Genomic DNA, 27,818 nt, shown 5'->3' with positions numbered 1-27,818 from the left:
AGCCTGGCTGACAGCATGTGGAAGCAGAGACGAGCCACCCCTGCTATGCCCTTGGACTCATGGCTCACAGAATCGTGAGCAATAGAATGGTTGTTATTGTTAGCCATTAAGGTTTGGGGTGCCTTATTACATAGCAATGGATTGCTGATAGTTAAAAACTGGCACCTTGAAGCAGGATGGCGCCATAACAAACACCTAAAGCATGTGGCATGGACTTTGGGACCAGCTGGTAGGTGGAGGCTGGGAGGCTGACAAAAAGGTTGGTGGAGACTTGCTAGTGCAGAGGGGGCACTGCTATTCAAAGTGGAAAAGGGGTGACCCAGCTTGTGGAGGGTGCCATGATGAGTATGACTATTACTTGCAGTAACTTGGAAGACAGAAAAAATATCTAATCAACTCAGGGATCCAACTAAGGAGATTTCCAGACAGAAAGCAGAGAATGTTGGTTTCTCTTAGCTGTCTATGATATACTGTGAGACAAATGAGCTGAGGAAGAAATTATTCATCAGAATACAGAGGAAATATAAAGGGTCCAGGACTGAATACTGCTGGAAAAGATTCTCATTATAAAAAATAACTTTAGGGAAAAGATCAAATCCAGGGTACTGCCAGCAACAAAAAATGGGTTCAGGGTAAAGATCAATAAAATCAAAGGTTAAGCTGTAAGATCCTTCTTTGAGACCTCCAAAAGAGTTTAAGGCGGCTCCTCATACACCCTCTGCATCAAAGGAGTTCTAAACTCACATTCCAAAGTCTAGAGACTTGTGGGTATGGTTTTTATCTAATGGAATAGACTATAATTTGACACATGGGAAGCTCACATAGTTTTTAAAGGAGTGGTATTAGCATAAGCTAAAAGGATCAGAGACAGTCAAATTGAAAAAAAGGGTTTCTAGATCCCTAAATTTCAATGGACAAGGAACAGACTGAGAAAGATACAAAACTGGCCATTTGTTACGGAAAAGAAAGGACTTCTCAGAGGGCAGAACCAAGAGCCACTGAGAGCACTATATTAGGGAACTAATCCCAGAGGGCAAAACTGGGCCCTAATGAAGGAATATTCCCTACCCCTGGAGGAGGGGAACCTGAAAACATGTGCCTGGCTAGATTTCAGAATTACTAAGGTCCAATGTGTGATATGTGTTTCTCTTTCCTGCCCTTTTTTGAGTGAACATGTTTATTGCAGCTATCCTGTCTCCATCTCACCACTGTATGTTGGGTGGGGGATGGGAAGGGGAGAAAGACCCTGTCTCTTTAATTCACAGGTCTCCAATCAAGAGGAGCTACACCTGAAGAACATCATCCTCCTCCAGACCTGATGCAGATCACAGGACATGAGATTTTGGACTGATGCTGGGATTGGATTTTGGGGGTCTTTGGAGGGAGTGGGAGGGTTGTAAACTACTACAGCCTGAGGGAGGACTGCGGTAGAACATCTCTAAAGGTCACTACCACCAATTCTTCCCATTTCTGTAATATGCATGTTACTCTTCCCATCAAGAGGCCGAGTCTGTATCTCTACCCTTGATTCTCAGTTGGCCTTGAGACTTGCTTTAACGAACAGACTGCAGTGGAAGGAAGGTTCTAGAACTTTTGAGCCCAGACCTTAGGAGGCACTGTAATACCCATTTTTACTCAAGAGGGAGCCCGGCTGCCAAGTCAAGAGTCCAGGCTATCTATATGGAGAAAGGTCACATGGAAGTGAACCGAAATCTCAGATACATGAGTGAGGCCAACCAAGCATGTGGAGTAAAGATGATGGGTCCTTGCTGAGTCCTTCCTGAATTCCCTACAGAATCATTAACAATAAAATGCTTGTTTTAAGGCACTAAGTTGGGGTGGTTTGCCATGCAGCAATAGACAATGGAGGCAATGGATTTACACACCTATGCACACACATTCCACCTCATGCATATCCCAGCTCCTTTGAACACCACAGTTTCACCTGAGAATGACACAAGTTTTATATCTGGATGAAGCTGGGGCCACTGTAAGAATTTACTTGATGGAAAAGGTAAACACATAAATCCTAAGCAGTCACTACAGTTAGAAGCTGGAATACCTGATTTTTACAGTCTAAGACCTTCCACCCATTCCCAGGAGAGCCCAGCCAGCTTCTGCAGGGTCCAAGATTAGTCTCACTGAGTTTTAGAAATGCAGTGCTTTCCCCAACACTTTCAGGAAGGTTCTCTTTTTTTCAAATCCTTGGCTGTCTGAAAGTTTAGACCTAAATGTAGTGCTCAATTGTAATGAATTCATCCTAGGTTTTTGGTACAATTTTTTCCTTCTAAATGTTTTTTGTTTCTTCTTTTAGCTTTAAGTATCGTTCAACAAGTTTCATGGCATCCCCGACATGTGTGAGGTGCTGCACATATGATAATGAGTAAGGCAGGTCTCTGCAGTAATGGGGCTCTCCCATTCATACACTCAAACATTGAGCCCCTGTTACACATCAGGCAATATGCCTGGTGTAGAGAGACAGCAGGTGAGCAAAACAAAGTCGTACCCTCAGGGAACTGATATTCTAGTGAGGGAGGCAGGAAGTAGGCACATAGAATTTATAAATATGCAGTGCCAAGAGTTAAGAAGAAAGAGGCTGAAAAAGGAGGAAACAGAAAATGGTGCGGTAAAGAGGGTGCAAGCCATGCCTGTAAAGGGACAATGACAAGGGGTGAGATGGCTGTCACAACAGGCTTGTTAACTGCTACGTGTGCCCCTAGAACGGGACAGCCAGGTGTTCCTGAGCAGGGTGGAGGCCGAGAGGCTGGAGAAGAGGCTTCACAGAGAAGGTGACTTTTGAGCAGAGTTGTGCAAGAAAAGAGGATATTTGCCAGATAGGCAAAAACAGGCATACCTGGTGGAGAGGGCCACACCACTACAAGCCTTTAAAAATGGCACTGCCATTCTGGGAGCTGCAGGCAGTTCATCCTAATTGGGAAACTTTTTTGGGGGGGGGTGGGGGGACGGAGTCTTACTCTTGTTGCCCAGACTGGAGTGCAGTGGCTTGATCTTGGCTCACTGCAACCTCTGCCTCCCAGGTTCAGGTGATTCTCCTGCCTCAGCCTCCTGAGTAGCTGGGATTACAGGCACCCGCCACCACACCCGGCTAATTTTGTATTTTTTTTAGTAGAGACAGCATTTTGCCATGTTGGCCAGGCTGGTCTCGAACTCCTGACCTCAGGTGATCCATCTGCCTCAGCCTCCCAAAATACTGGGATCACAGGCGTGAGCCACCGCGCCCGGCTAGGAAACTTTGAAATGAGCGAAATGAGGCGAGAGAGGTGGCAGTCGCATCACAGGGGTTTTTCTGGGCAGTGGTGCAGTATGGACTGTATCCCTTGAGCAGTGGGGGACACTGAAGGGTCTTATAAAGGAAAATGACATGATCAGACCTGTGTTTGGAAAAAGGAAGCTCTGGCCACCTTCTAGGAAAAGAGGCTGGGGAGCTTCTTCCGATCCCTTCTGGAAACAGGCAGGTTGTAGAAGACAAAGGTTCATTTCTTACCTGTTCGCCCAAGATACAGAAGAGAGGTTGATGGGCAGAGACTATCTGCAAAGGCTGATGACAAGGTCTGCTGCTTCTCCCCAGTCAGGAGGTCAATAACATACCAGATGTCCTGCTTTTTACCTGAAAGGACACAAAAACACATCATCGTTTACACCATATGGAAAAAAGTATCACTGCCAAACTAGCAGCCAAGATGCTCTGTATTGAGAGAGATAGACCTGAAATTCTTAGGATGTCATTTCTAAGGTGATGATGTAAATGGTAATGCAGAGACAATAAAACTTCTTAGGCCCATAGGTCTTATAATAATTTAATAACCTAATCATGGTATACAAATTCCTCCAAACCTAATAACATAATTATAGTTTCAAAAAGTTCCCCAAACTTTCAAGTTAGATTTTATTGCTTTGATGAGTGGCTTTAAATATGAAAAGTCTTGCCTGTGAAGGGTAACCCTTTTCCCATGGACTGGGAGCTATAGAAATACAGAAATGTGCCCAGGGGCTTATCTCCCTAATAACCATCATTCACATTTCTCAACATCCCTACTAACTAGCCCCCACTGAGAAGGATCTACAGTTACTGTTTATAACTATAATTAACTAGTACCTGGGACTGGTCAGTGGAGTTGGTTGCAATCTGATGCTAAGGAGGTCAAAGTTGTCTCGGCCCCTGGTCCCAGCCAGTAAGTTATTCCCTGGCCTCAGACCATACCCCTAATCTTGGTCAGCTGATTATGACAGGCAGACAGCACGGTAAACAACACTATTAAGAAAATCCAAAGCATATGTATCAATGGTATACACCCAACAGCATCCTAGCAATGGAGAGTCAGTAGCACCGGCCTCCAGTGTGAAGGTCAACACAGTCACTGTGATGTGTATATTTCTGTTTTGTAAAGCATGATCTCTGGTGGTCATTCATATCTTCCTAACTTATTGGAAAAGTCTCCTATTTTGGAGACTCTTAGAAGCAGAATATTGAGATGCTGAGGAAGGTCACAGAGCCTTTGAAATTTTTTTTTTTTTTTTTTTTTTTGAGACCAGGATCTTGCTCTGTCATCCAAGTACAGAGTACAGAGGTGTGGTCATGGCTCACTGCAGCCTCGAACTCCTGGACTCAAGTGATCCTTTTGCCTCAGCCTCCTCATAGTTGAGACTACAGGCATGTGCCACTATGCCTGGCTCTTTTTTTTTTTTTTTTTTTCTGAGATGGAGTCTCACTCTGTCGCCCAGGCTGGAGTGCAGTGGCGCGATCTCAGCTCACTGCAACCTCTGTCTCCCGGGTTCAAACGATTCTCCTGCCTCAACCTCTCAAGTAGCTGGGACTACAGGCACGTGCTACCACACCCAGCTAATTTTCTGTATTTTTAGTAGAGACAGGGTTTCAACGTGTTAGCCAGGATGGTTTTGATCTCCTGACTTCATGATTCGCCTGACTCGGGCTGGGATTACAGGTGTGAGCCACCACGCCCGGCCACCTGGCTAATTTTTATTTATTTATTTATTTTTTGAGATGGAGTCTTGCTCTGTCACCCAGGTTGGAGTGCAGTGGCACGATCTTGGCTCACTGTAACTCTGCCTCCAGGGTTCAAGCGATTCTTCTGCCTCAGTCTCCCAAGTAGCTGGGACTACATGCGCCCGCCACCACATGAAGCTTAGTTTTTGTATTTTTAGTAGAGACTGGGTCTCACCATGTTGGCCAGGATGGTCTTGATCTCCTGACCTTGTGATCTGCCCACTTCAGCCTCCCAAAGTGCTGGGATGACAGGTGTGAGCCACCAGGCTCCTGGGCTATATCTGGCTAATTTTTAAAAAATGTTTCTTCTGTAAAGACAGGGTCTCACTATGTTGACCAGGCTGGTTTCAAACTCCTGGCCTCAAGCAAACCTCCTGCCTCAGCCTCTCAAAGTACTGGGATTACAGTTGTAAGCCACTGTGCCCGGCCTAGAATTTGCTAAAGCTATACTTCTAAAGTTCTAACAGATGTTGCATACATGCCTGCTCTACATGTGTGCAACTTACCCGTGGATCACAACTCTGTTCTCAATGATAAAATCATAATATGAATGTGATCTAAAGGTAGAGGGGAACAGAGCTAAGACCACGAACCTTTTCCATCTGGCATGACATAACTGGTTACTTCAAGGACCACTAGAGTTTACATAACTCAGCTATTACTTTAATGGATAGACTGGGCAACTACCATGCTCTTAAATATGTTTAATGAACTCGCTTAAGAGGGCACAGCACAAAGATGATGAGAAGACAATACCCTAAGCAGACTATAAGTGAATCGCTGGCAAAAGCTGAAAGACCAGATAGGACACAGTGACATGGATGGTCAGAAGATTGTCAGATGTTCCCAGGCCATGGCCCACAGAGAGAAAAATCCGTGCTGATTGTTTCCTCCAAATTCCTAGGCTGGGAGTTCCTCATTCTGAAGGTGTGGAAGGAAGCAAGCGTCCCAGTGTCCTGAGCAAAACCTTAAAAGTCCGGCCTGCACTTGAGACCCAGAAATACACATAAAGCTTCTGGAGGCATGAATAGGCAATAAGCACTTTCAGTTCCTCAAAAAGAAAGCTGCTGTATAAATACGGGCTATTATTACTACTATGATTTCAAGATAAATACAGCTCTCCTTTGTGTTGCAAATGCTTTTTTATTGACATTTTGGCAGCAACACGGTAATAGAAAAGCAGGTGATCTGATGCTTTGAAAGCTGTGACCCCATAGGTATGAAGGCAGTTTATCTAGGCAAGCTATTAAGTGCTGTTTTATCAAATATTCCGATAGCAGGAAATACTAAGAAAGCCCTATAATTAACAGGCAGAGCCTGGCTTTCCTTTCTTGGCTTAGATGATTGTATTCACTTTAAATTTCATCCATTTGCCACTGGGTATGTTGCAATCTTGGAATCTCAGGACTAAGTCAACACAGCAACTAAAAGCTTGTTAAATGAGTAACCATATTAATGATGTCAATTCTTCTCCCAAGTTGGGGGAACCTTTTCTTAATTGGTCAGCTGATCCTGGGGAGAACAGCACCTGAAGCACAACCCAGGAAAGAAAGGGTTGGCAAGGCGGTGCCTGCGCCCTCTCTCTCCACATGCCACTTTCCCAGATTCCGGGACTTACATCAAAGAGACACAAGTTTCAGGGTTGGAGACAGGAACTCTTACCCATGTAGAGGATTCCATCTGAACTTCGGCACGGGGATGCCTGCACCAATTCTGGGATGGTAAAAGGAAGTTTCTTCAAAAAAAAAAAAAAAAAAAAAGGGGAAAAAAGTTAACCAAGTCTTGTGCAATTATTATAATTTTACCAGGCAGTCTGTTTCTATTACCTAATTCTGCTAAAAAGAGAGAAGCACTTTGCAGATGGGAGTTTTCCTAACTGAATACCAAGGAGAAGGGGGCACCCTATGCTTCCACATCTACTTTGTTTTCATTTTTATTTTTTTGAGACAGGGTCTCACTCTGTTGACCAGGCTGGAGTGCAGTGGCGCCATCTTGGCTCACAGCAACCTCTGCCTCCTGAGTTCAAGTGATTCTCCCACCTCAGCCTCCCAAGTAGCTGGGATTACAGGCATGTTGCCACTACACCCAGCTAATTTTCCACGTCTATTTTGACAAGCTCCTAGGTCCCTGAGCTCCATAAACATCCACTCCTTTACTTGACACCATGTGCCGATGCCCCTCAAGGTCTCCTGTCCAGGGTGCTTCCCAGGGGTGACACAAACCTTTTCTGAAAATATTTACACAAATATGGAAAGTTATATATTCTTTGAAATTCTAAGAGTGGGAGAAAGAATTGTCCTGGCTTGGAATACAGAGCTACAGCTGGCTAGACTGAGTAGAATGACAGTCCTTTGTAGAGCCCCATGGGAGGGAGCCACGACATTGATGCTGAAGGGATGCAACCTTGGTGCCAAGTTCAAGCTTCGAGGGAAAGGAGAAGTCGCCATTACAGGGGCAACACAAGAGTCTGAGGTGGAAAAGAGTTCTGATGTTTTCTTCAGTAAAAAATTCACTATTGAAAAACAAGAAAAATGGAGGCTTTTGGTTTTAAAGAGGAAGTTAAGATAGGTGCCAGGAAAAGAAACTCAAAGGAATCCAAATGTTTCAACTGCATTTCATCATAAAACTGATTCTTCTGAGTCTACAGCTGTCATCTGACGAGCTCTTTTGGTTAGTGCTCGTTTCAGTATACTTTATTTTTAGAACATTCTGTGTTCCTGAAATTGTTCTATAGATACCTGCTTTTATAGAAATGCCTCTACTGCATGGTCACCTTTTTCTCCAAGAAAGAAAAGATTTCTCTCTAGCTTTAATAAGCAGAGCTTTGCATACTAAATAACTTGGATTTTCCCATCATCCCAACATTCAAACCAAGCCTCAGAGGAGGAAAAATGCTTCAGAGAGGCTGCAATGACTGGGTTTTGCCACATGTTTCTGAGAATCAGAAAGGCACTGCAGATTGTCCAGTCTCCTGGAGTCCTGTGGTCTCTGCTTCAAGGCCCAAGCTTGGGAAACACTGTTTGTGGAGCTGCTAAACCACAACCCAGGAAGGAGCACAAGGGAGCGATGAAGGGCATCCTCTTTAAGAACCAACTCCAACACGAGAAGACTCGGCCCTGGACATATTCCTTCACTTCTCCAGGCTCAGTTTCCACACCTCTAAAATGGGGATATCACCCACAGGGCTGCTGAGAGATTCAAATGAGATAACTTATACAACTCACTCAGCCCAGTTTCTGGCAAACAAATTGCTTAAGAAATGAGGACTACAGAGCTGTGGAGAGAAACCGACGGAGAGCAGTATTGAAGGTGAAATACACACAGCTCTGCACAAGCTTGCCCTCCTCCCCTCTGTTTTGGTTACAGGCATTCACAAAACAATTTTAAAATAACCAAGTTAAAGCCCACAATCCACTTACAGCCTAGACAAGTGGTTCTCATCCTCGGTTGCACATGAGAATTACTTGGAAGCTTTCAAAACTTCCTACTGATGCATAATATGCAAACAGAAAAGCACTCATCATCACACAACTCAGTCAATGTTCACAAAGTGAACATACCCACGGAACCAGTATCCAGGTGAAGAAACAGAAGCCCCCCACTCTCTCTTGCCCCCCTTTCTAGCCATAACTCTCCAGGGTAACTATTATCCTAACTTCAAAACAGCAGAGACTCGTTTTGCCTGTTTTTGGCTTTATATAAGTGAACGGCAGTGTGTGGCCTTTTTGGTCTGTCTTGTTTTGTTCAACATGGCGCTTGCGAGTCATCTGTGGTGTGTGTCGTCAGACTGTTGTTGGTCCTCATCACTGGGCATGCCTCTTCTAGAGTTGATTTTTCCACTCCACTGTGGATGTTATTTGGCCACTCTGCTTATTATAAATGGTGCTGCTGTACATTTGGGCACGTGTCCATTGGTGAACAAATGTGCATTTCTCTTTTGTTTTTTGAGACGGAGTCTCGCTCTGTTGCCCAGGCTGGAGGGCAGTGGCACGATCTCAACTCACTGCAAGCTCCACCTCCTGGGTTCACGCCATTCTCCTGCCTCAGCCTTCCGAGTAGCTGGGACTACAGGCGTCTGCCACCTCGCCCGGCTAATTTTTTGTATTTTTAGTAGAGACGGGGTTTCACCATGGTCTCAATCCCTGGCCACGTGATCCACCCGCCTTGGCCTCCCAAAGTGCTGGGATTACAGGTGTGAGCCACCTCGCCCAACCACAAACATGCATTTCTATTGGGTCTGTAACCTAGGAAGGCATTTCTGGGTCCTAAGGACTTTAGGACTTACTGCCAAACAGTTTGCCAAACCACTTGTGCCACACTGCACTTCCACCAGCAGTAGGTGAGAATCCTGGTTGCTCCATATCACCACCACATTTTCTTTTTCTACTTCCCTTGTTTTGGCCATTCTGGTGAGTATCAGTATGGCACTGTGACTTTAATTTGCATTTACTAATGACTAATAAAATGGAACATCTTTTCATATGTTTATGACCATTTGGATATTCTCTTCTGTCATTCTTCCACTGGGCTGTCTTTTTTAATGTACCATAGGATTTCTTCATGTATTCTGAATATGAACTTTTGTTGGATGTGTATACTACAAATACTTTGTGACCTCTTAAGAAGGAAAAGTTCTTAATTTTAATACAGTCAATATATTGATTTTTTGCTAAATTTATAGTGTTCTTTAATATCCTATTTAAGAAATCTCTACTCACTCTGAGATCATGAAGATGGTTCCATTACTTTTTTTCTTAAAGCTTTATTATTTTGCATTTCACATTTAGATGTGTGGTCTATCTGGAACTGATTTTATATGCGTTGTGGGGGGTAGGAGTCAAGACTTTCATTCCTATATGGATATCCCAATTGACCTACACCATTTATTGCAAAAACACTGTAAGCTGGGTGGTGGTGGCTCACGCCTGTAATCCCAGCACTTTGGGAGGCCGAGGCGGGCGGATCATGAGGTCAGGAGATCGAGACCATCCTGGCTAACACAGTGAAACCCTGTCTCTACTAAAAATACAAGAATTAGCCGGGCGAGGTGGCGGGTGCCTGTAGTCCCAGCTACTTGGGAGGCTGAGGCAGGAGAATGGTGTGAACCCGGGAGGCGGAGCTTCCAGTGAGCTGAGATCGTGCCACTGCACTCCACCCTGGGCGACAGAGTGAGACTCGTCTCAAAAAAAAAAAAAAAAAGTCCTGATGACTTAGATCAATTAAATCGGGACCTTCTAGGATTGGGCTCTATGTTCTAGGTCCCAATGCTGTTTTTTCGAATTCCAGGTTATTACAATGTATAACTAAGGCTGAAAACCACTGGTTTAGATTCTCAAATGGAGATGAGGATGGAATAACACATGACTCCCCTAAGGAGTCATTGGAAGGTGGGGCAGGTGGAGACAGCATTTCCCTATATCCCTCCCTCCTAAGGTGAGGGTCACCAGTTAGAGCAAACCCTGTTCCTAACACTATATCCTCCAGTGTATGGGCTGGGCCATGAGAACCTGCTGGTCTGCATCCGTGTTTCTGAACTCTGGCACCACATTTAAAAGCTCATTTAGGAAGCTCTCTGAAAAGACTGATGCCCAAGCTCCCCTCTAGATCACTTGAATCAGAATCCCCAGGGGTTGTTTTTAAAAGCTCCAGGCGGGAGACACAGTAAGACACTGTGCAGACACACTTAAGGACTGCTGGTCTAGAACCCCTGGAGTACAAAAAGAAGCTAAATATACTCACCGTCAGGCCTTCATTATTCTTGCTTCCAAGCGTATATAGGCTGCCATCGTTAGGATCTGGGAGAAAGGCAGGCCTAGAGATTAAATAATAAATATCAAAGATAAATTACAGTCCAGGGCACAGAACAACATATCAAAGCCACGCGAACCCATGATGGAGGAATAGAGAGTGGGGGGTGGTTGTGTGTGGGTGTATAAGTGAGTATATAAGACAATTCCATCCACTATTCTCTCTCAATTCAACCACAGATAAATAAAATACCCCTATGGTGGTAAACACTATCCTCGACTGGAGAAAAGCGGCCTGAAAGGAGAAATCATACAAAACCACAGAAGACAAATCATCATTTGGTCAAAGCGCTCTGGATGAAGGTAAAATATGTGAAAAGGACCCAGCAAGTCCACTTTTCAATTTCTACATCAATTGTATATAGAACTTCAGCCATTAATATTTAATAGCATAGCATGGTACATAAACAGGTAGAACAAATCTGCTTTTAGTTTTCAAGAGAGATTTTTTGTTTAACTGGAGGCAATAAAAGCAGACTCTAATGGCTTGACATCAGAGAGAACCCGCCAAGGGGACAGATCAAGGTCTCTCCGTCAGTAGCTTCCCTCGAAGCAGATGTGAAGTGGTCTTTTGTCAAGTTAATCTGCTAAAGACTGAACTATAACTACAGTCCCTCAGAAACTCTTGGCTGAATTGTTCCTTTACTTAGGTTGCGCCATCATTTAAGGCTCTTACAGGCGCTATCCATCTTTTACTCCAACACACGCTCTGCAGTAGCAGGTCACATTCACCTTTTTTCTCCATGATATGACACAGCAAAGAGGAAGAGGTCCAGTCCCCCTGAGGACTTTGGAAGTTTAAGCTCAAAGCTCAACTTGAGTTTCATCTCAAATAAGCCTTTTTAAAACCACTACCCTTCTCCCCCAGGAAACTGACGACCTCCTCCTCAATACAGGCTTTCATCATAGCACCTGTAAGACTTTATATGTCACTCACTGTTATTCCTCAAACTTACACATATATGCACTCCCAGCAATTGGCCTCATAAACACTGACTGAATGAAGACTGAATTTAAGGGAAGTACTGAGCAAATCAGAAAACTTACTCTTCCACATGCGTTGGGACCTGCAGGACTGGATCTGTGCAAAAGAACAACAAAGGCATCATCAGAAACATCCCAAAATGTCAAGATTCCCAGAGGCTTCCCAGGACCAGGTCAAGTTGTACCGGTAATAACTTTCTCCCCCATGTTAACCTACATGGTCTAGTGTACGTGAAGGTTATATGCACGTTTGCATCATCATGCATATCTTTTAGAAAACATATCCACAGTGATGCAAATGTAAGCTCTAGATAGTCACCGAGGCTGGATAGAGAACTGAGACCAGAACATAACTGCTTTCAAGAAACCTGCATATAACTTGGGGGATGGATGCAGAAGGAAGAACCAGCCACCACCCACAGTGGACAAGGGGTCAGAGCATCACTATCTGACACCTCAAGGACTTCTAAAACCTAAATCATTACCTTGTCCGATGCCTGGAGTAGCTCTATATATTCCCATTAGGAAAAGTAAAACTGGTTTAAGAACTGACATCGATTGGATAGCAAATGGATACACCTCTTTGGAGCGGCAATCCTAGAGCCTCCAAGTGTTCATTCCCTTTGGCCCACCCATTGCATTTCTATAAAATCTAATTTAAAGATAATATAAAGTATAGAAAATGGTTTTTTGTTCAAAGATGTGTATGTAGCAGCATTACAAATGACCTACCCAATAATATGGTTAAATTACAGAATGTCCCCGGGCAAAAAATTAAGGCTTCTAAGAGGGCTAATAAAGTTTTAAGACATAAACAAACCTACGCTAGTATGTTCAGGAGAAGAGATAACATTGTACATACAGTATTAATGCAACTATGGGGAAAGGCTTCAATGTACCTAACTAGATGGAAAGATCAAAAATGCTAATTGTAAATTATCCTTGTTGGGAATGCAACTCCCCCCAACCTTTTCTATATCTTAAAATTTCTGCAAGAGCAGGCATTACTTTTTAAATTGAGAATGTGTTTTTTTCTCTAAGTCAATTTTACATTTGCAGCAATTAATGGCAGAATTCTTCCCTCCCTAGATTTTCCTTGGCACAAAGCATGAGGAAGCTCCTGATTCCAGGGGCAGATGGTGGTGGCAGTGAGAGAGCATGAACACTGGCACAGCAGCACTGTGTAGTGAGAGATCTATACGTCTGCAGGCAGGAGATTCACAGCGATGAGGTATTTCCAGCAACCAAAACCCCACAGCCTTGCTATACACAACTTAAGCTCTGGGGGCAAGAACAGCAAGTATTCTTATATGATTTTGTATGCAGAATTCCAGACTCTGGAGGCTCTGCTTATGGTGACAGACAGCTGTCCAATCCATCCAATTATTGGATGAAGGAAAATCTTTTAAGCCTTATCACATGTTGACTTTGCTTAAAAGCCCAGCTCCTATACAAAGGCATATGGTGTTCACAATAACAGGTACACACACCATATGTGGTCTGTGGGCAGCAAACAAACAATTCACTAAACCAAAAACACTTTAGGAAACAGGAAGAACTTTCAGTCAGTAAGCATATGTTTATCTTCCCCATTAATCACCTCTCGGTACACTCTCACAAACAGACTGATGCAAGAGACAGGAAATAAAGGCACACCACACTCATCCTACTCAAACGAGCTAGTCAAGGTGCAATAACCCAGTTACCTTAACACGGGCCTGAAGCCACGCAAGTCAAGAAGAGCAAGAATATCATATTCCGAAGAAAACATGGCAGTAAATGGCATCTTTTTTGTTTGTTTCAGCCACTTAAAGGTATCACAGATAAACGCAGATTAAGAGGACGCAGCCAAATTCCAGCAATTCACCAGAAACAAGACATGGAGACCAATATGATTTAAATTCCTGTTCATAACCTGATCTTTGCTGTACAGTGTTTGCTCAGTCTCACAGACTTGTCTTCAGATGCAGATTTTCCAGGTTTTCTATAGCTTAGCCACTGGTCACCTGACACTGAGGCCTCAGGTCCCAAGATGTGCTCTGTACCAGGAAGGTTCCAGTTAAGATTCAGGACGTTGGCAGGAGACAGGGGAAGATTCCTGGGACAACTACATTGGTGTTTAAGAACTGTGATCTTTTTTTTCTAGGCTTAGGAGAAGATAAACTCCAGTAGGAGGACCTTATGGTTGTCTTAGCATTTCCCATCCACTCAGTAAAATAAGTACCTGGAATAAGCCTCTTCAAAGCTGCAGGCCAGGTAAAGACGCAATTATTACGACAGTTCTGACAGAGACAGACACACTGCTGCTTGGCTTCTGAAATGTAACAATGACCTAATTCTGTAAATGTTTTTCTTTAAGAATCATCTGAATTCAAGATTTGCTTTAAAATACTACAGAAAATAATTACATGGGGGTGGGGAGGACAGATAAAACAAAAAGTGGCAGGCTGTTGATAACAGTTAAAGATGAGAAATGGGAACCCTGGAGTGTTATTTTACTACTCTCTGTACATATGCTTAAAGTTTTTCATATTAAAAAAGGTTAAAGAGAAAAATCTTTGGAAAGTCGGCAAAAATAAAAACAAAGAGCATTATCTGAAAATGTGCAATGAAAGAACAACATGAAAAAGTGGTTTTGATTTAATAATGAGAACTGGTATCAGGCAAGATTCTTGCTTTAAAAAAAAAAGTTTTCAGCCATGTGAAAAGAAACACTGTCCTGCCTGTAGGGATGTAAACAAATACTGCTGTAAAATAAGCCACTATCTATATGGGGCCTGATAAGAATAAAAGCCAATGTCACCAAGTTGTTTTACTTTCAGAAAAAAAAAAGTTGGGGGGAGTCACTTCACAAGTATAAAAAGTGGCTGTTATGTAAGGTAAGGTTATCTGGTAAAGGTACAGATATGGGAAAATGTAGCTGAAATAAAGGTTTGGTCTCCCAGGATTAACACGGGAAAGAAACAAACCTGCTCACTGATCCCCTGGGAGCAGTCACTGGCCTCAACTCCATTCCCCGGCCCCCATCGTGTGTCCAGCTGAGGCCTGGAATGGCACAAGCTTTATACCTGCAGGAACTGACATCCTGGGTGAGGTCAGGAGATGCTCATTGCTAGGCTATTGTGCTAATCTAAATCACCTCTTTAAGCTCAAATGACAAAACAGACGTCCACATCTTTCCTTTGTCCAAGTTCATAAGGGTAAAGTTTTAAACATTTCTGTCCCCAAAAGCAGTGAATTTTTGTCCCCACTCCCTCCTCCACACAGGAAGGAACACTGCCAGCTTCTCCCTTCAGCCTTTCTTCTCACTCAGAGAGCACATGCCTCTCTTTAAACTTCCACCCTAACCACAGTGGGGTTCTAGGCTCCCCTCTCCTGGGTCCTCCCTCCCGGGTCCTCTCTCTGGATCAACTGGACACATCCACTACTTCCCACCAACACCTCAGCCTCTGCTTGCCCAAGTCACACCCTCTGTCTTTTGCCCCAGGCTGGCTCCTACTCCTGACTACCGTATTTTATTGACAGTACCACCATTCTCCTAGAAGATAGCCATGACTCAGACGACACTGTTGACATCTATTTCTCCCTAATACATGCTATCGGTTGCCAAACTCTGTGGTCTATTTCGATGCCAATCATAGTTCTGTGTCCTGTTTCCATTCCCTTCAACACCATTGGAACCCTTTGTCTTCCCTCCTCTCCTTATCTGTGTGGTCTTTGGAATCAGACAAACGAAGGTGTAAATCCTGGCTCTGCCAATCACCAGCTGAATGACCTTGGCAAAGTTACTTAAGCTCGCGGAGCCTCAATTTCCTCATCATAAGGAAAAAAAAATAGAGATAACATCAACCTCATAGGGCATCTCTATGTGGATTAAATATTTGTCAAGACTGTAAGTCAATGCCTTGACACTGAGAAGAGTGATCCTTTGAAAGGCATAAATCAGATTAAGCTTCTCTGTCACTCAAAATCCTTTAGTGGTTCCCCATCGCACTCAGTGAAGGTCAGTGTTTACACAGCAGCTCGTAAATCCCAAGCAGTCCCTCCCTTTCAACCTGTCACCCTCTAATAATCTCCCACTATTTCCCACACACTCCATTCCAGCCATGCCGGCCTCCAAGTATTCAACAAGCACTGCCAGGCCTGACCCTGCCTCGGGACCTTTGCACTGGCTGTTCCTTTGCTTAGGTCTTTGATCAACTGTTGGCATCTCAGAGAGGTCTCCCATGATCACCTCCTACTGCCCAGGATTTCCTACCCTTCTTCCCTGCTTAATTTTTCTCCATGTCACTTACCACCTCTGTAGTTCTGTATATTTTATTGCTTACTTAATGCCTGACTCTGGCCACTGAGGGTTGGGATTTATTTTTTTGTTATCTGCATCTTCCCAGGGATCTAAAACAATACCTGACACACAGGTGGTAACCAATGTATTTGTTGAATGGAGCAATTAAGTGTCATTTCCTGTCTTAGTCTGTTTGTGTTCCTATAAAGGAATACCTGAGGCTGGGTAATTTATAAAGAAAAGAGGTTTATTTGGCTCACGGTTCTGCAGGCTGTGCAAGAAGCATGGCACTAGCATCTGCCTCTGATGAAGGCTTCTGGCTGCTTCCACTAGTGGCAGAAGGCAAAGGGGAGCTGGCGTGCACAGAGATTGCAGGGCAAGAGAAGCAGCAAGAGAGAGGGGAGAAGGTGCCAGGCTCTTTTTAACAAGCAGCTCTCACAGGAACTAACAGGGTGAGGACTCACTCACTACAGTGAGGACAGCGCCAAGGCATTCATGAGGGATCCACCCCCAAGACCCAAACACTTCCCATTAGGCTCCACCTCCATCACTGGGAATCAAATTTCAACATGAGGTTTGGAGGGTCAAATATTCAAACTAGAGCAGTTTCTTTCCTACTTCCACTCTTGCCCAGCCTGGAAATCCATTGGTGATCACTTTTAATAATCCAGCAGATAAGCTCTACTCACCCTGAACCCAGGATCTGCATAGCAGTCCCTGTTCCTCCACCCAGGCTTCTGAGCACGGCTGTAGAAAATACTGCGATCATTTGTGGAGATACCATCATACACCGCCACTAGGAGATCCCTCACCCTGTTGCTGGTATTTCAAACTACTCCTTGCCTCAAGGTCCCCGTCTCTCCACAAATGACTCTGCCTTCTGTGTTATAGGGGAAATTAAGGGAAACTGAGTGAGCTCGCTGAAACTTCCTACCCTTTGCATTCTACATTTGCTCAGCTCCACCCTTCCTTTCACATCTCTATAAAGGGACAATGCTTTTGTCTTCTCACTCATAGGTATTTCACACTCACACTAGATCCTGTCTCCAAGGATCTTCAACTCCTCCTTTGCCTGTAAATACAAAAACCCCTTGGCTCTGCCCACTCTTCTGTACACTCTCCTTTTCCTCCAAAATGCATCCATTTTAAGTTTACAGTTCAATGAATCTTGAAAAACACACACACCAATGTAACTATCTTTACCATCAAGATACAGAACATTTCCATCACCCTAAAACATTTTTTCATATCCCTTTGGATTCAACACTCCCGAATCCTGCTCCAGATAAGCACCAGTTCATTTTGTTTGTTCTAAAATTTCACAAATGACCACGTCATAGATACTCATTTGTGCCTGGCCTCTTTATTTCACATAATATCTTAGATACACATCCATATTGTTGTGTGTATCATAGTTCGCTCTTTTTATTGCTGAATAGTATTCTACTGTAAGAATTTACCACAATCTGTTTACCTATTTACCTGCTGAGGGACATTTGAGTTGCTTCTATTTTTTTGGCTGGTGTGAATAAAGCTGCTGTGAACATTTGTGTATGAGTCTTTATTTGGACCTATTTTCATTTCTTTTCTTTTTCTTTCTTTCTTTTTTTTTTTTTTTTTCTTTTGAGATGGAGTCTAGCTCTGTCGCCTAGGCTGGAGTGCAGTGGCACAATCTCAGCTCACCGCAACCTCCACCTCCTGGGTTCAAGTGATTCTCCTGCTTCAGCCTCCCGAGTAGCTGGGACTACAGCGTGCACCACCACACCCAGCTAATTTTTGTATTTTTAATAGAGACAGGGTTTCACCTATTGGTCAGGCTCGTCTTGAATTCGTGACCTCATGATTCACCCGCCCTGGCCTCCCAGAGTGTAATCCTCCCAGGGATTACAGGTGTGAGCCACTGTGCCCCGCCCAATTTTCATTTCTTAAAACACTTAAGGAGGAGGACTGGCTGTATCATATTGTTTACATTTGGCAAGAAACTGACAAACAGTTTGCAAAAGTGGTAGTACTGTTTTATATTTCCACCAGCAATGTATTAGAGATTCCTATGGAATTTTCAGAATGTTGATTCCTAGGTTCCTCCCCCAGGAAGCTGACTTTGTAGATAGAGACAGGGAATTTGCCTCTATAACCCAAGCTGGGTGACTGAGCCATGCAGGGAAACTACACTGCTCCGAATCCTCTGTTTCACTTTCCTGCCTTCTTACCTTCCTCCACTCACTGCCCTCTGGCCCCTACTCTCAGAATAAGATCAGAACTACTACTGTCAAGTTCCCGTGACCAAAACCAACACTTGCAAATCCTCCACATGGCATCTGACGATGTTCTCCCTTGGACTCCTGACCCAGTCCCACTTGCAACTGCTATGGCTGTCTCAACCCAAGGCCATATCCCCAGGACCTGCTCCTCGGTTCACATTCCCCAGATTGGCTGGTGGGTTCCACTTCCACCCAGTCGCACAATTTAGAAACTCAGTTAGAAAGTCCCCAAACCAGTCCCTTTTAAGTACACCTCTAGCAGTGATTGCAAATGTCCTGGGTTGGCCCTTTTGAAAAGTATTTAAGGGAGAGGGACGGGGATTACCACGTGCTGATCATTACTGAAGCTGGGCGCTGGGTACATGGTTTCATGATACTACTCTCCTTAATTTGGGGTATGTATAAAGTTTTTATAAAATGAAAAGTTAAAAGAAAAAAAGAAGTTAAAAACAGAAGCTATTTAAGGCAAACATCTGCAATAGGTTGGAGAGAATGGCCTGTTCCTCCTGCTCTCACCTGTGGCATAATTCTGGAAAGCCTGCTCTTCCAGTTGCACGGGCCACAGAGACTGAAGGGAAACCCATGTTAAGAGCATGAAGGACCCCATCAGGACCATCCCAGGCTTCCCTAAACGCAGGGTTGGCAGAATTCGTGAGGGAATGGGGAAAACATGGGGTGGTAAGTCAGCTGAACAGAAAAATATCTTTGATGAAATCAACCAAAATTTAAATAATTGTTTCAAACCAGACTTCAAGATTGATGGCCTCTCTCTGGAGGTAGCTCTGGGCACACTTCCTTCCATGTAGGAAGAAATAAGATCCCTTTGATTACAGAAGCCACAAGAACAGGTTGCTCACTTGACTGGAGCTCAAGGAGCCTTGTAAGATCCTTCTCTTCTCTCTCCCAGATGAGCACGGATATTTCTGGAACATACTGCTTTTGCTTTTCCGGTAGAATCTAGATGACCTCTGGCTTTATCGCCCTCTTCCACCTTGTTCTTTGTGACCCCATCTGACCACCTTTCTGACCCCCATAACACAGCATTGGAAATCCGCTCTCTCTCCTGTACAGCTAAGATATCACCACACAGTTAGGAAGTCCCCAAACCAGTCCCTTCTAAGTGTACCCCTAGCAGTGATTTTAAGTGTTCTGGGTTGGCCCTTTGAAAGGTATTTAAGGACCCAAAGAGCAGAGATGAAGTCTCAACTGCTTTGTAGTCTGTGTAATCCTCTACACGCACACACCCCATTATCCCCCACCCCAGGAGGAAGAGGACTGACAATCCTGCTACTAGTAACTTTCTGTTGAGATGGGCCAAACACATCTCAGAAACAATTGTCAGACATCTGCTTCAGCTGGGTTCTCTGTTAAGTGCCATGCAGGATAAAGAAGGGAGCTTATGGTTTGAGTTACAAAGCTAATATACAAGAACCATACATAACGAACTGCTAGAACATGGGGCACGCACCACAGGCTTTCCTAGGTGGGGACCAGAATAATCGGAGCACAAAACTCTCATAAAGGCAGCTGGCCCCGAGCACAGGGATGACAAGAAAACATGAGTGAAAAACTGTCACTGTGTTCACGGGACAGAGGATGCAGGCTCAGCAAATGTGACATGTTCCTCCTGAGGAACAACACAAATGAGGCTGGACTGTAGGCAGTGACACCATGGGGAAGAAAGCCTTGAAAACTTTGTGATGTGGAATAGTCCAACTGGAAGCCTCTAAGAAAAAGAAGAATGTGGGCCGGGCGCGGTGGCTCATGCCCGTAATCCCAGAACTTTGGGAGGCTGAGGCAGGCGGATCATGAGGTCAGGAGATCGAAACCATCCTGGCTAACACGGTGAAACCTCATCTCTACTAAAAATACAAAAAATTAGCTGGGCGTGGTGGTGGGCGCCTGTAGTCCCAGCTACTCAGGAGGCTGAGGCAGGAGAATGGCGTGAACCCGGGAGGCAGAGCTTTCAGTGAGCCGAGATTGCACCACTGCACTCCTGCCTGGGTGACAGAGTGAGACTCAGTCTCAAAAAAAAAAAAAAAAAGAAAAAGAAAAAAGAGAAAAGTGACACAGGGTGAGCATCCCAAATCCGAAAATCCAAAATCTGAAATGTTCCAAAATCTGAAGCCTGAGCGCCAACGTGATGCACAAAGGAAATGCTCATTGGAACATTTTGGATTTCAGATTTTCAGATTTGAGATGTTCAACTGGTAATTATAATGCAAATATTCCAAACCTGAAAAAATCCAAAATCAGAAACACTTCAGGTCCCAAGCATTTCAGGTAAGGGATACTCAACCTATACAAGCCTCTGAAGGCTAGTTAGATAGGCGGGCATCAAGGCACAAAATGAAGGAAAAAGGGGAGAAGGAATCACAAAGGTGCTACAACAGACAGACACGAGTCGGGGAGGAGGGACGAGTGAAGAGCGGAGTCAGAAACAGACGGGAGGGATAAGAGTGTCAGCAAAACGGAGCCCTGTCTAGATAAATGCAGTGGGAGAAAGGAATGAGTTAAAGGTGACATGGAGATTTTAACCGTGGCTGACAGGTAACAGTGAAACTAGAAAGGCGTAGTCTGAATGAGGTAAACAACAGCTATTTTCTCAAGAATGTGTTTCAGGTTCTAACACTGTTTTCTTATTTAAAAAAAAAAAAATTACTGGCAGAAACAAAGTCATTCACCCTTCCTTAACTCAAACCTTCAGTCTCCCAAATATGTTTCATACATTCGAGTGGCCCAATTAGGGAGTATTTCTCCCCAATGGCAGCTCATTCCTTCCCTCCAGAGAAAAAGCACTTCATTAACCTAAGCCATAAACTCCCATTAAAGCTGTTAGGTCCAAATTGTAAGACAGAAAGTCTCAGACATTCTTTACAGTTCAGCTGTCATCAGGAAAGTATTTTTTTTTAAGACATCTAATCAAAAGCTACCCAAATTCTCATCTCAGCAGAACTGGAAAAGGATGTAACAAGTTTTCTTTGGAGGTAACCTCCATAAGTCATTAAATGTCACATTTGACAAAGATGGTCACGTAGAAATGACCAAGTAATTCAGAAAACTGCCCATACTAAAGGCAGCTGAATTCTACTACATTCTCATTCATCTTCACCTTGGCAGAAGTAACTCAGGCCAAAAAACACACTGAACGTTATAATCAATCATGAAGGCACTGAAGACAATTCAACAGTACAGCCTGTGTCCAAGTGCCTCTCAGGATGTCATAACTTCACAGAATTCATTCCTGAGTGATGGGGTGCCATCGAACAAGATGCTCAAAAGTGAACAAAGGGACAGGTAACTAAGTTACAGACAAAATAAGGCACTTTATCCATGTACTTCAACAATCACAACTATATTCCAACACACACCAACCAATGCTGCAAAGATGACTCATCAGAGCTGAGATCCACACTACTACGTGTGTAGCAGCCGCTAAGAGGAGCCATCTGAAATGAGAAATGCATTACTTTGAAGCAAGTCCCAAAAATAAGGGAGGAAAGTGAGTGGGGCTGCAGGAGAACAAGGCTAGTTACAAGCCAGTCCCTGTTGAAGCTGAGTGATGAGTACATGGGGGTTCTTTATATAATACTTCTACATTTGGGTATGTTTTAAACTTTCTATGTTTAAAATAAAATACAAAAAAAGAAAGAACCAACACATTATCAAGATGCTCAAAAGCAAAAACAGGTTTCTCTCACAGTCCCTCTCATAAAACTTAATTTTCAATCTTTCACAAGAATGGAGAGGAAACAAACACTTTTCTTATATTTAAGCAGTGAGGTAGAAAGGTAGATGATGCATATTGTAAGCCTAGAAAAGTCCTTGAGAGAAAACAGATTAGATCTGTTAACAAAACATCATCACTTTCCACAATTTCCCCTTCTTATGTTTCCATTGCACTTCTGAGGACGGATCTCCAACTCTTCCAGAGTCACACACACACTGCCTAAAGCGCAGGACAGAAAAACCAACCACCAAAAGCCATGCAAAACTCAAGATTAGAAACCACAACCGGAAACTGTCATGACTATGATACAAGCAACAAATGATTCATCCTGAGAAGGCAGTCAAGTCCCATCTGTTTCTCAGGACTCCCAAAAGACGTCCAGGCAGAAGAGTTCTGGGACCCAAGACAGCATCAAGTGCCTCGGACATTTACTGAGCATCCTGGCTGCCCAAAGCCCCAGCAAGGAGGTAGAAATCCACTAGGAAGCAAATGAGAACAAAAATTTACAACACAAGCCAGAAGTGCCACAACAGAGGGTGCAGAAAAGCACCTCCAGAACCCAGACAAAAAAGTGGCTCACCCTGCTTGAGAAGCCAGGGAGGCAATCTGGGAAGGGGTCTTCACAGATGAACAGGAGCTTGTCTAACATTGCAGGCTGCTGGGGGAAAGGGAGCATGAGCAAAGGCCAGAGGTCTCCAAGGCCTGGTAAGGAGTTACATGGCTGCAAGAAGGGCACTTGCTGGGCAAGGGAGGGAGCCCAGGGAGTTGGGGCAGGGGGCGGTGAGAGACCATGAACGGCCTCACACATGCACTAAGGAGCTTAGACTTGACCCTGTGGAGCAGCACTTCTCAAACTAGCAGGGGTGAAGGGCCAGCTGTTGAAATGGTCAACCTATCATGGATGATGCTCACGCTCCCTATTTGTCCTTTCCTCATCATTCACAGGTAACACACCACACACACTGGCACAGGCGCAATGCCACCACTATAGACAACACCAAGAGCATTTCAGCAGGCAGGGTACAGCTAGGTCCAATTGGTCTTTTTGGAGGGTACATCTGAGGGCAGTATGATGAGTGAACGAGAGGGCTAAGGTGGGGAAGGGGCATGGATGGTGGTCAGGAAGCTGTTGCATTCACCTAGGAAATGAATGCCAAGAGCCTGGCTAAGGCACCAGCAATGGGGCCAGATAGGAGGAGTCAGGTTTGCAGGGTCCTTCCCAGTCTACATGACAGGGCTTGGTGACCACTGGGCATTAAGGGGGAAGTAGTACAGCATCATTCTATTTTCTCTAGTTTCTAGACTGCTTGGTCGTGATTCTGTCGGCACAGGGAGGAACTGTGGCAAGAGGCACAGGTTTAGAAAGAGACACTCATGTGAGAATCAAATTGTCTTCAAATTTCAAATAACTTTGTTCTGACTCTTCCCTCCAAAGAAATCTCCAGTATTATGTCCTGTTCTGTTCACCTGCTGTATACTCAGAACCTAGAGTAGTATCTGGATAGCTTTATCATTTATCTAAATGTCCACTCAAGGGACATCTCAGGAGTCTGGGCCCAGCTGGCTAGGAGAGGAGCCATACTGCATATTTAGCAGATTTTTATGATTATTAAAGAATGGTTCTAATTTGACCCAGCCCTTCATGCCTACTATTATTGGAAAGGAGACAGAAGATAAGGGAGCATGGTTACTAAAGAATAACCTATAATTTGATGGGGATTTGAGTGTTAAAAATCAGCATTAACTAGTATTTCAAGGTGAGCTCAAGAAGCCCTACACCAGCCCTGGAAATACTAAAGAAAGTCCTCTCAACTCCATCAGGCCAAAGCAAGCTAATCTAAAACAAAACGTGATGGCAACATTCTCAGTTTGCATTTGGTCTAAAAGTACACAGATGAAATGTATTCAACTATATTCACTGGTGAGGTTTTAGAGAAAGACAGACTACAGTTACAAAATCACTGCTTAGAAGGATGGCCCCTAAAGCAAAACGTCACAACCCAAATGAGTTCCAGAAAATAAAACGCATTTTCTCTGTTAGGTATAATTTGCCACTATGGTGTAAGAAATCTCCATTTCTGGGAACCACAACACATTTGACTGAGGAACAAAAGCACCTGCCAAACCAACACAGAAAGAAAAAAAAAAAATGTCCAGTTTGTTGGCTCCTGAAAAAAGTAAACAGCCGAATGAAGTCGCAGGCCTCTATTCTGAAGAACCCCAGCGTAGTAAGTTAAAGGTACGTGTTTGCATCAGCAAGTTTATTCCATTCAACTCTGAATCCCTCCTTGAGACTCAGACCTGGGCTAGTATCCTCTCTTGTGTGGACTAGTGCAATACACCCCTGCCTCGTCTCCCAGCTTCTTCCTGGCCCCATCTGTTCAGTTTCAACACAATACTTGTTGATCTTGTAAAGTGGAGGCCATGTGCCTTACTCGGCTCAGACTACTGTAACAAAATATCATAGACTAGGGGGCTTGAACAACAGACATTTATTTCTTATGGTTCTGGAAGCTGGAAGCCTGAGATTGGTTTCTGGCGAGGGCTCTCTTCTTGGCTTGCAGACAGCCACATTCTCACCATGTCCTCACATGGTGGAGAGAGAATGAACAAGCTCTGGTCTCTCCCTTCTCATAAGGACACTCATCCATCCTAAGGGCCCCACCTTCATGATTATCTCCCAAAGGCCCCATCTCCAAGTACCATCACACCGAGGGCTAGGGCTTCAGCTTATGAATGGCAGTGGAAGGATGACACAAATATTCAGTCCAGAACAACAGGGCATGTCACTCCTTGCCTCAGGTTCCTCCAATGGCTGAGAAAAAGCCAATGTCCTCACACCAGCCGCTAGGCCCTACACCAGTGGTATCCATAGGGAGGGCACAGCTCCCTAGGGAACGCCTGGGAAATCGACGAAGGTATTTTCTGGTGGTCACAGAGACTAGGGGACTTTACAGGCACTAAGTGTGGGGGACCAGGGATGCTAGTGGTCCTGCACAACCAAGGATTGCCCTGCATCTGCATGCCACTCTAATGTCCTGCCAGACATTCTCACGGGTCAAAACCCTTTACTAATTATCTAAGCCTACAGTCTGTTTTACACATAAGCACAAATGTACTTTTTCATAATATACTGAATTTTCTCCGAATGTAACTACTGTGTAAGGCAGGTAAGGCTATACTTCCTTTGTTTGAAACACTACCAAGAACAGTTCACCATCTTGGAAATCCAGTTGCCATGGCTATGGTGGTAAACTGTCCTGCCCTTGTCTCCATCTGCATCAACAGGCATAGCATTTGCTCATGGGGGGAGTGTCAGTGTGTGCCTGAGCAATTACATGTTACATCTATGTGATTAAAAATTACTTTCCTATTATTTGTTTTAGATTACCTGTTCGGTAATATGTTTATTTCTTTTTGAAACTGTGTATATGTAGTTTACTGACTATACATTTTGTTTCAATAAGCATCTTTATAGTAAATATTAAGTAAAGGAAGTGCTGGGTCCCTCCTGCCCTGTATGGCTGGCCCATCTCTCTCTGAGTTGATCTCCTTCCACTACATCGACTCTGTGCTCCTCCTCTACCATGCCAGGGATACTCCTACCCTTTTTTTTAAGGACACTCTGCCTTTGACCCACTATGCCTGCTGTCTACAAGACTTCCTTGCCTCCTTGAGCTCTTGTTCAAATGACACCTCCTCAGTGGTGCCCTCCCTGTTTAAAACTGCAGACTCCCACCCCAACCTGGCACTGCCCATTCCATGTCCCCACTTCATTTTTTCTCCAAACCTCTTGTCACTACTAAGTAACTGATTTCCTGTTTTCCCACTAGAATGAAAGCTCTATGATAAAAGGTTTTTGCGTGTTTTGCTCACTTGCTGTATCCTCAGGACTTAGAGTAGCATCTGGATACCTTTATCATTTATCTATATTTAACAATTTAGAAAGATGTTGAAATCTTTAGTTATAACCACAAGATTAAAATTAAACTGAAAACTCAGGGTATCTACACATTACTATCTTTAATCTTTGTATAGAAATATAAGTTAAGGCCACTGGTATCCAGGGCTGAACTAAAACAAGCCAGTTTATTCTCAGAAAAACAGACTTAGATCATCATGAATACTACTGGAAATTATTAGGCTGGGCACGGTGGCTCACATCTGTAATCCCAGCACTTTGGGAGGCAGATCACTTGAGGCCAGGAGTTTGAGTCCACCCTGACCAACATGGTGAAACTCTGTCTCTACTGAAAATACAAAAATTAGCCAAGCATAGTGGCGCATGCCTAGCTGGTAATCCCAGCTAGTCAGGAGGTGGAGGCACGAGAATCACTCAACCTGAGAGGCAAAGCTTACAGTGAGCCAAGATCACACCACTGCACTCCAGCCTGGGCAACAGAGGGAAACTCTGTCTCAAAAAAAAAAAAGAAAATAAATTATTAGACTTTAATTGGATTTCTCTAATTCTTCCTTTAAGTGTCTTGTAACTCCTCCTCCCTAATCAGTCACTGGATTCTACTGATTCTATTTCTGGCTTGCCGCTCACCCTTCCCATCCCTCCCCGCTTTCCAGGTCTGCTTCCTGTCTCTAGTCATCCCACACACAGCTGCTGGATTCATCGCAAAGCGAGCACCTGTTGAGTCACTCACCTGTTCAATCACATTAACAGCTCCTGATTTCCTGTTCAGTCAGATACAAATGCCTAAGTGCTCCCGTAAGGCTCAAGGTCCCCTTGTAACCCTCCCTCCCTCTACCTGGAGACGTTGCTAAGCTCCTGCTAAACGGGGCCAGCTTCTGCACCCTAGACCTGCTGCCTCCTTTGCTCTTCTCCAGGCCTCACTCCCGACTGAACTCAATTCATCCACCAGGGCTTACCTCCGACACCCCACTTCATAGAGCCTCCTGTCCTCCAAATGGATGTGGGCTCACAGCACATTACTGGTCCCTCTCATGAGTGGTTACAGGACTCGGCTGTGTTGTAGTCCTGTGTTCTTGTATTTTCACCAAGGGTTTGGACCATGGGGTTCTTGAGGACAAGGTCTGTCTTTTTCATTTTGGTGTCCTATAAAACAGGGGTCCCCAACCCCCGGGCCGTGGACCCATACTGGTCTGTGGACGGGTCCGTGACCTGTTAGGAACCGGGCCACACAGCAAGAGGTGAGCAGTGGGTGAGCAAGCAAAGCTTCATCTGTATTTACAGCTGCTCCTCGTCACTGGCATTACTGCCTAAGCTCCACCTTCCTGTCAGATCACTGGTGGCGTTAGATTTTCATAGGAGTGTGAACCCTATTGTGTACTACGCATGCAAGCAATCCGTGTGGCATGTTTCTTATGAGAATCTAATGCCTGATGATCTGTCACTGTTTCCCATCATGCCCAGATGGGACCGTCTAGTTGCAGGAAAACAAGCTCAGGGCTCCTACTGATTCTACATTATGGTGAGTTGTATAATTATTTCGTTCTACATTACAATGCAGTAATAACAACAGAAATAAAGTGCGCAATAAATGTAATGCACTTGAGTCATCCCCAAACATTCCCTGCCCCCGCTCCCCCAGTCCATGGAAAAACTCTCTTCCACGAAACTGGTCCTTGGTGTGAAAAAGGTTGGGGACTGCTGCAATACAGTATCTCTCACATTCCAGGTTCTCTAAATACACATTCAATTGAGTTAAAAAGAGTCAAATTCAGGCGGGCGCGGTGGCTCAGGCCTGTAATCCCA

The 27,818-nt window shown here is 44.2% G+C and overlaps 1 protein-coding gene across 2 annotated transcripts in view; it reads right to left on the bottom strand.

Annotated features, from left to right (window-relative positions):
* The window catches only part of ERN1 (endoplasmic reticulum to nucleus signaling 1), a 91,615-nt gene that overhangs the window by 29,310 nt on the left and 34,487 nt on the right, over positions 1-27,818 (bottom strand). For both annotated transcript variants that reach the window (XM_050764923.1, XM_050764924.1), the window contains exons 3-6: positions 11,881-11,914; positions 10,766-10,838; positions 6,689-6,761; positions 3,506-3,628 (exon numbers count right to left, since the gene is read on the bottom strand). In XM_050764923.1, coding sequence (XP_050620880.1) covers positions 3,506-3,628; positions 6,689-6,761; positions 10,766-10,838; positions 11,881-11,914 — 303 coding nt within the window. The remainder of the gene's footprint in view (positions 1-3,505; positions 3,629-6,688; positions 6,762-10,765; positions 10,839-11,880; positions 11,915-27,818) is intronic.

The sequence above is a fragment of the Macaca thibetana genome, chromosome 16, assembly GCF_024542745.1.
Source record: "Macaca thibetana thibetana isolate TM-01 chromosome 16, ASM2454274v1, whole genome shotgun sequence".
NCBI classification, from domain to species: Eukaryota; Metazoa; Chordata; class Mammalia; order Primates; family Cercopithecidae; genus Macaca; species Macaca thibetana.
This window is presented reverse-complemented; position numbering and strand designations above follow the sequence as displayed.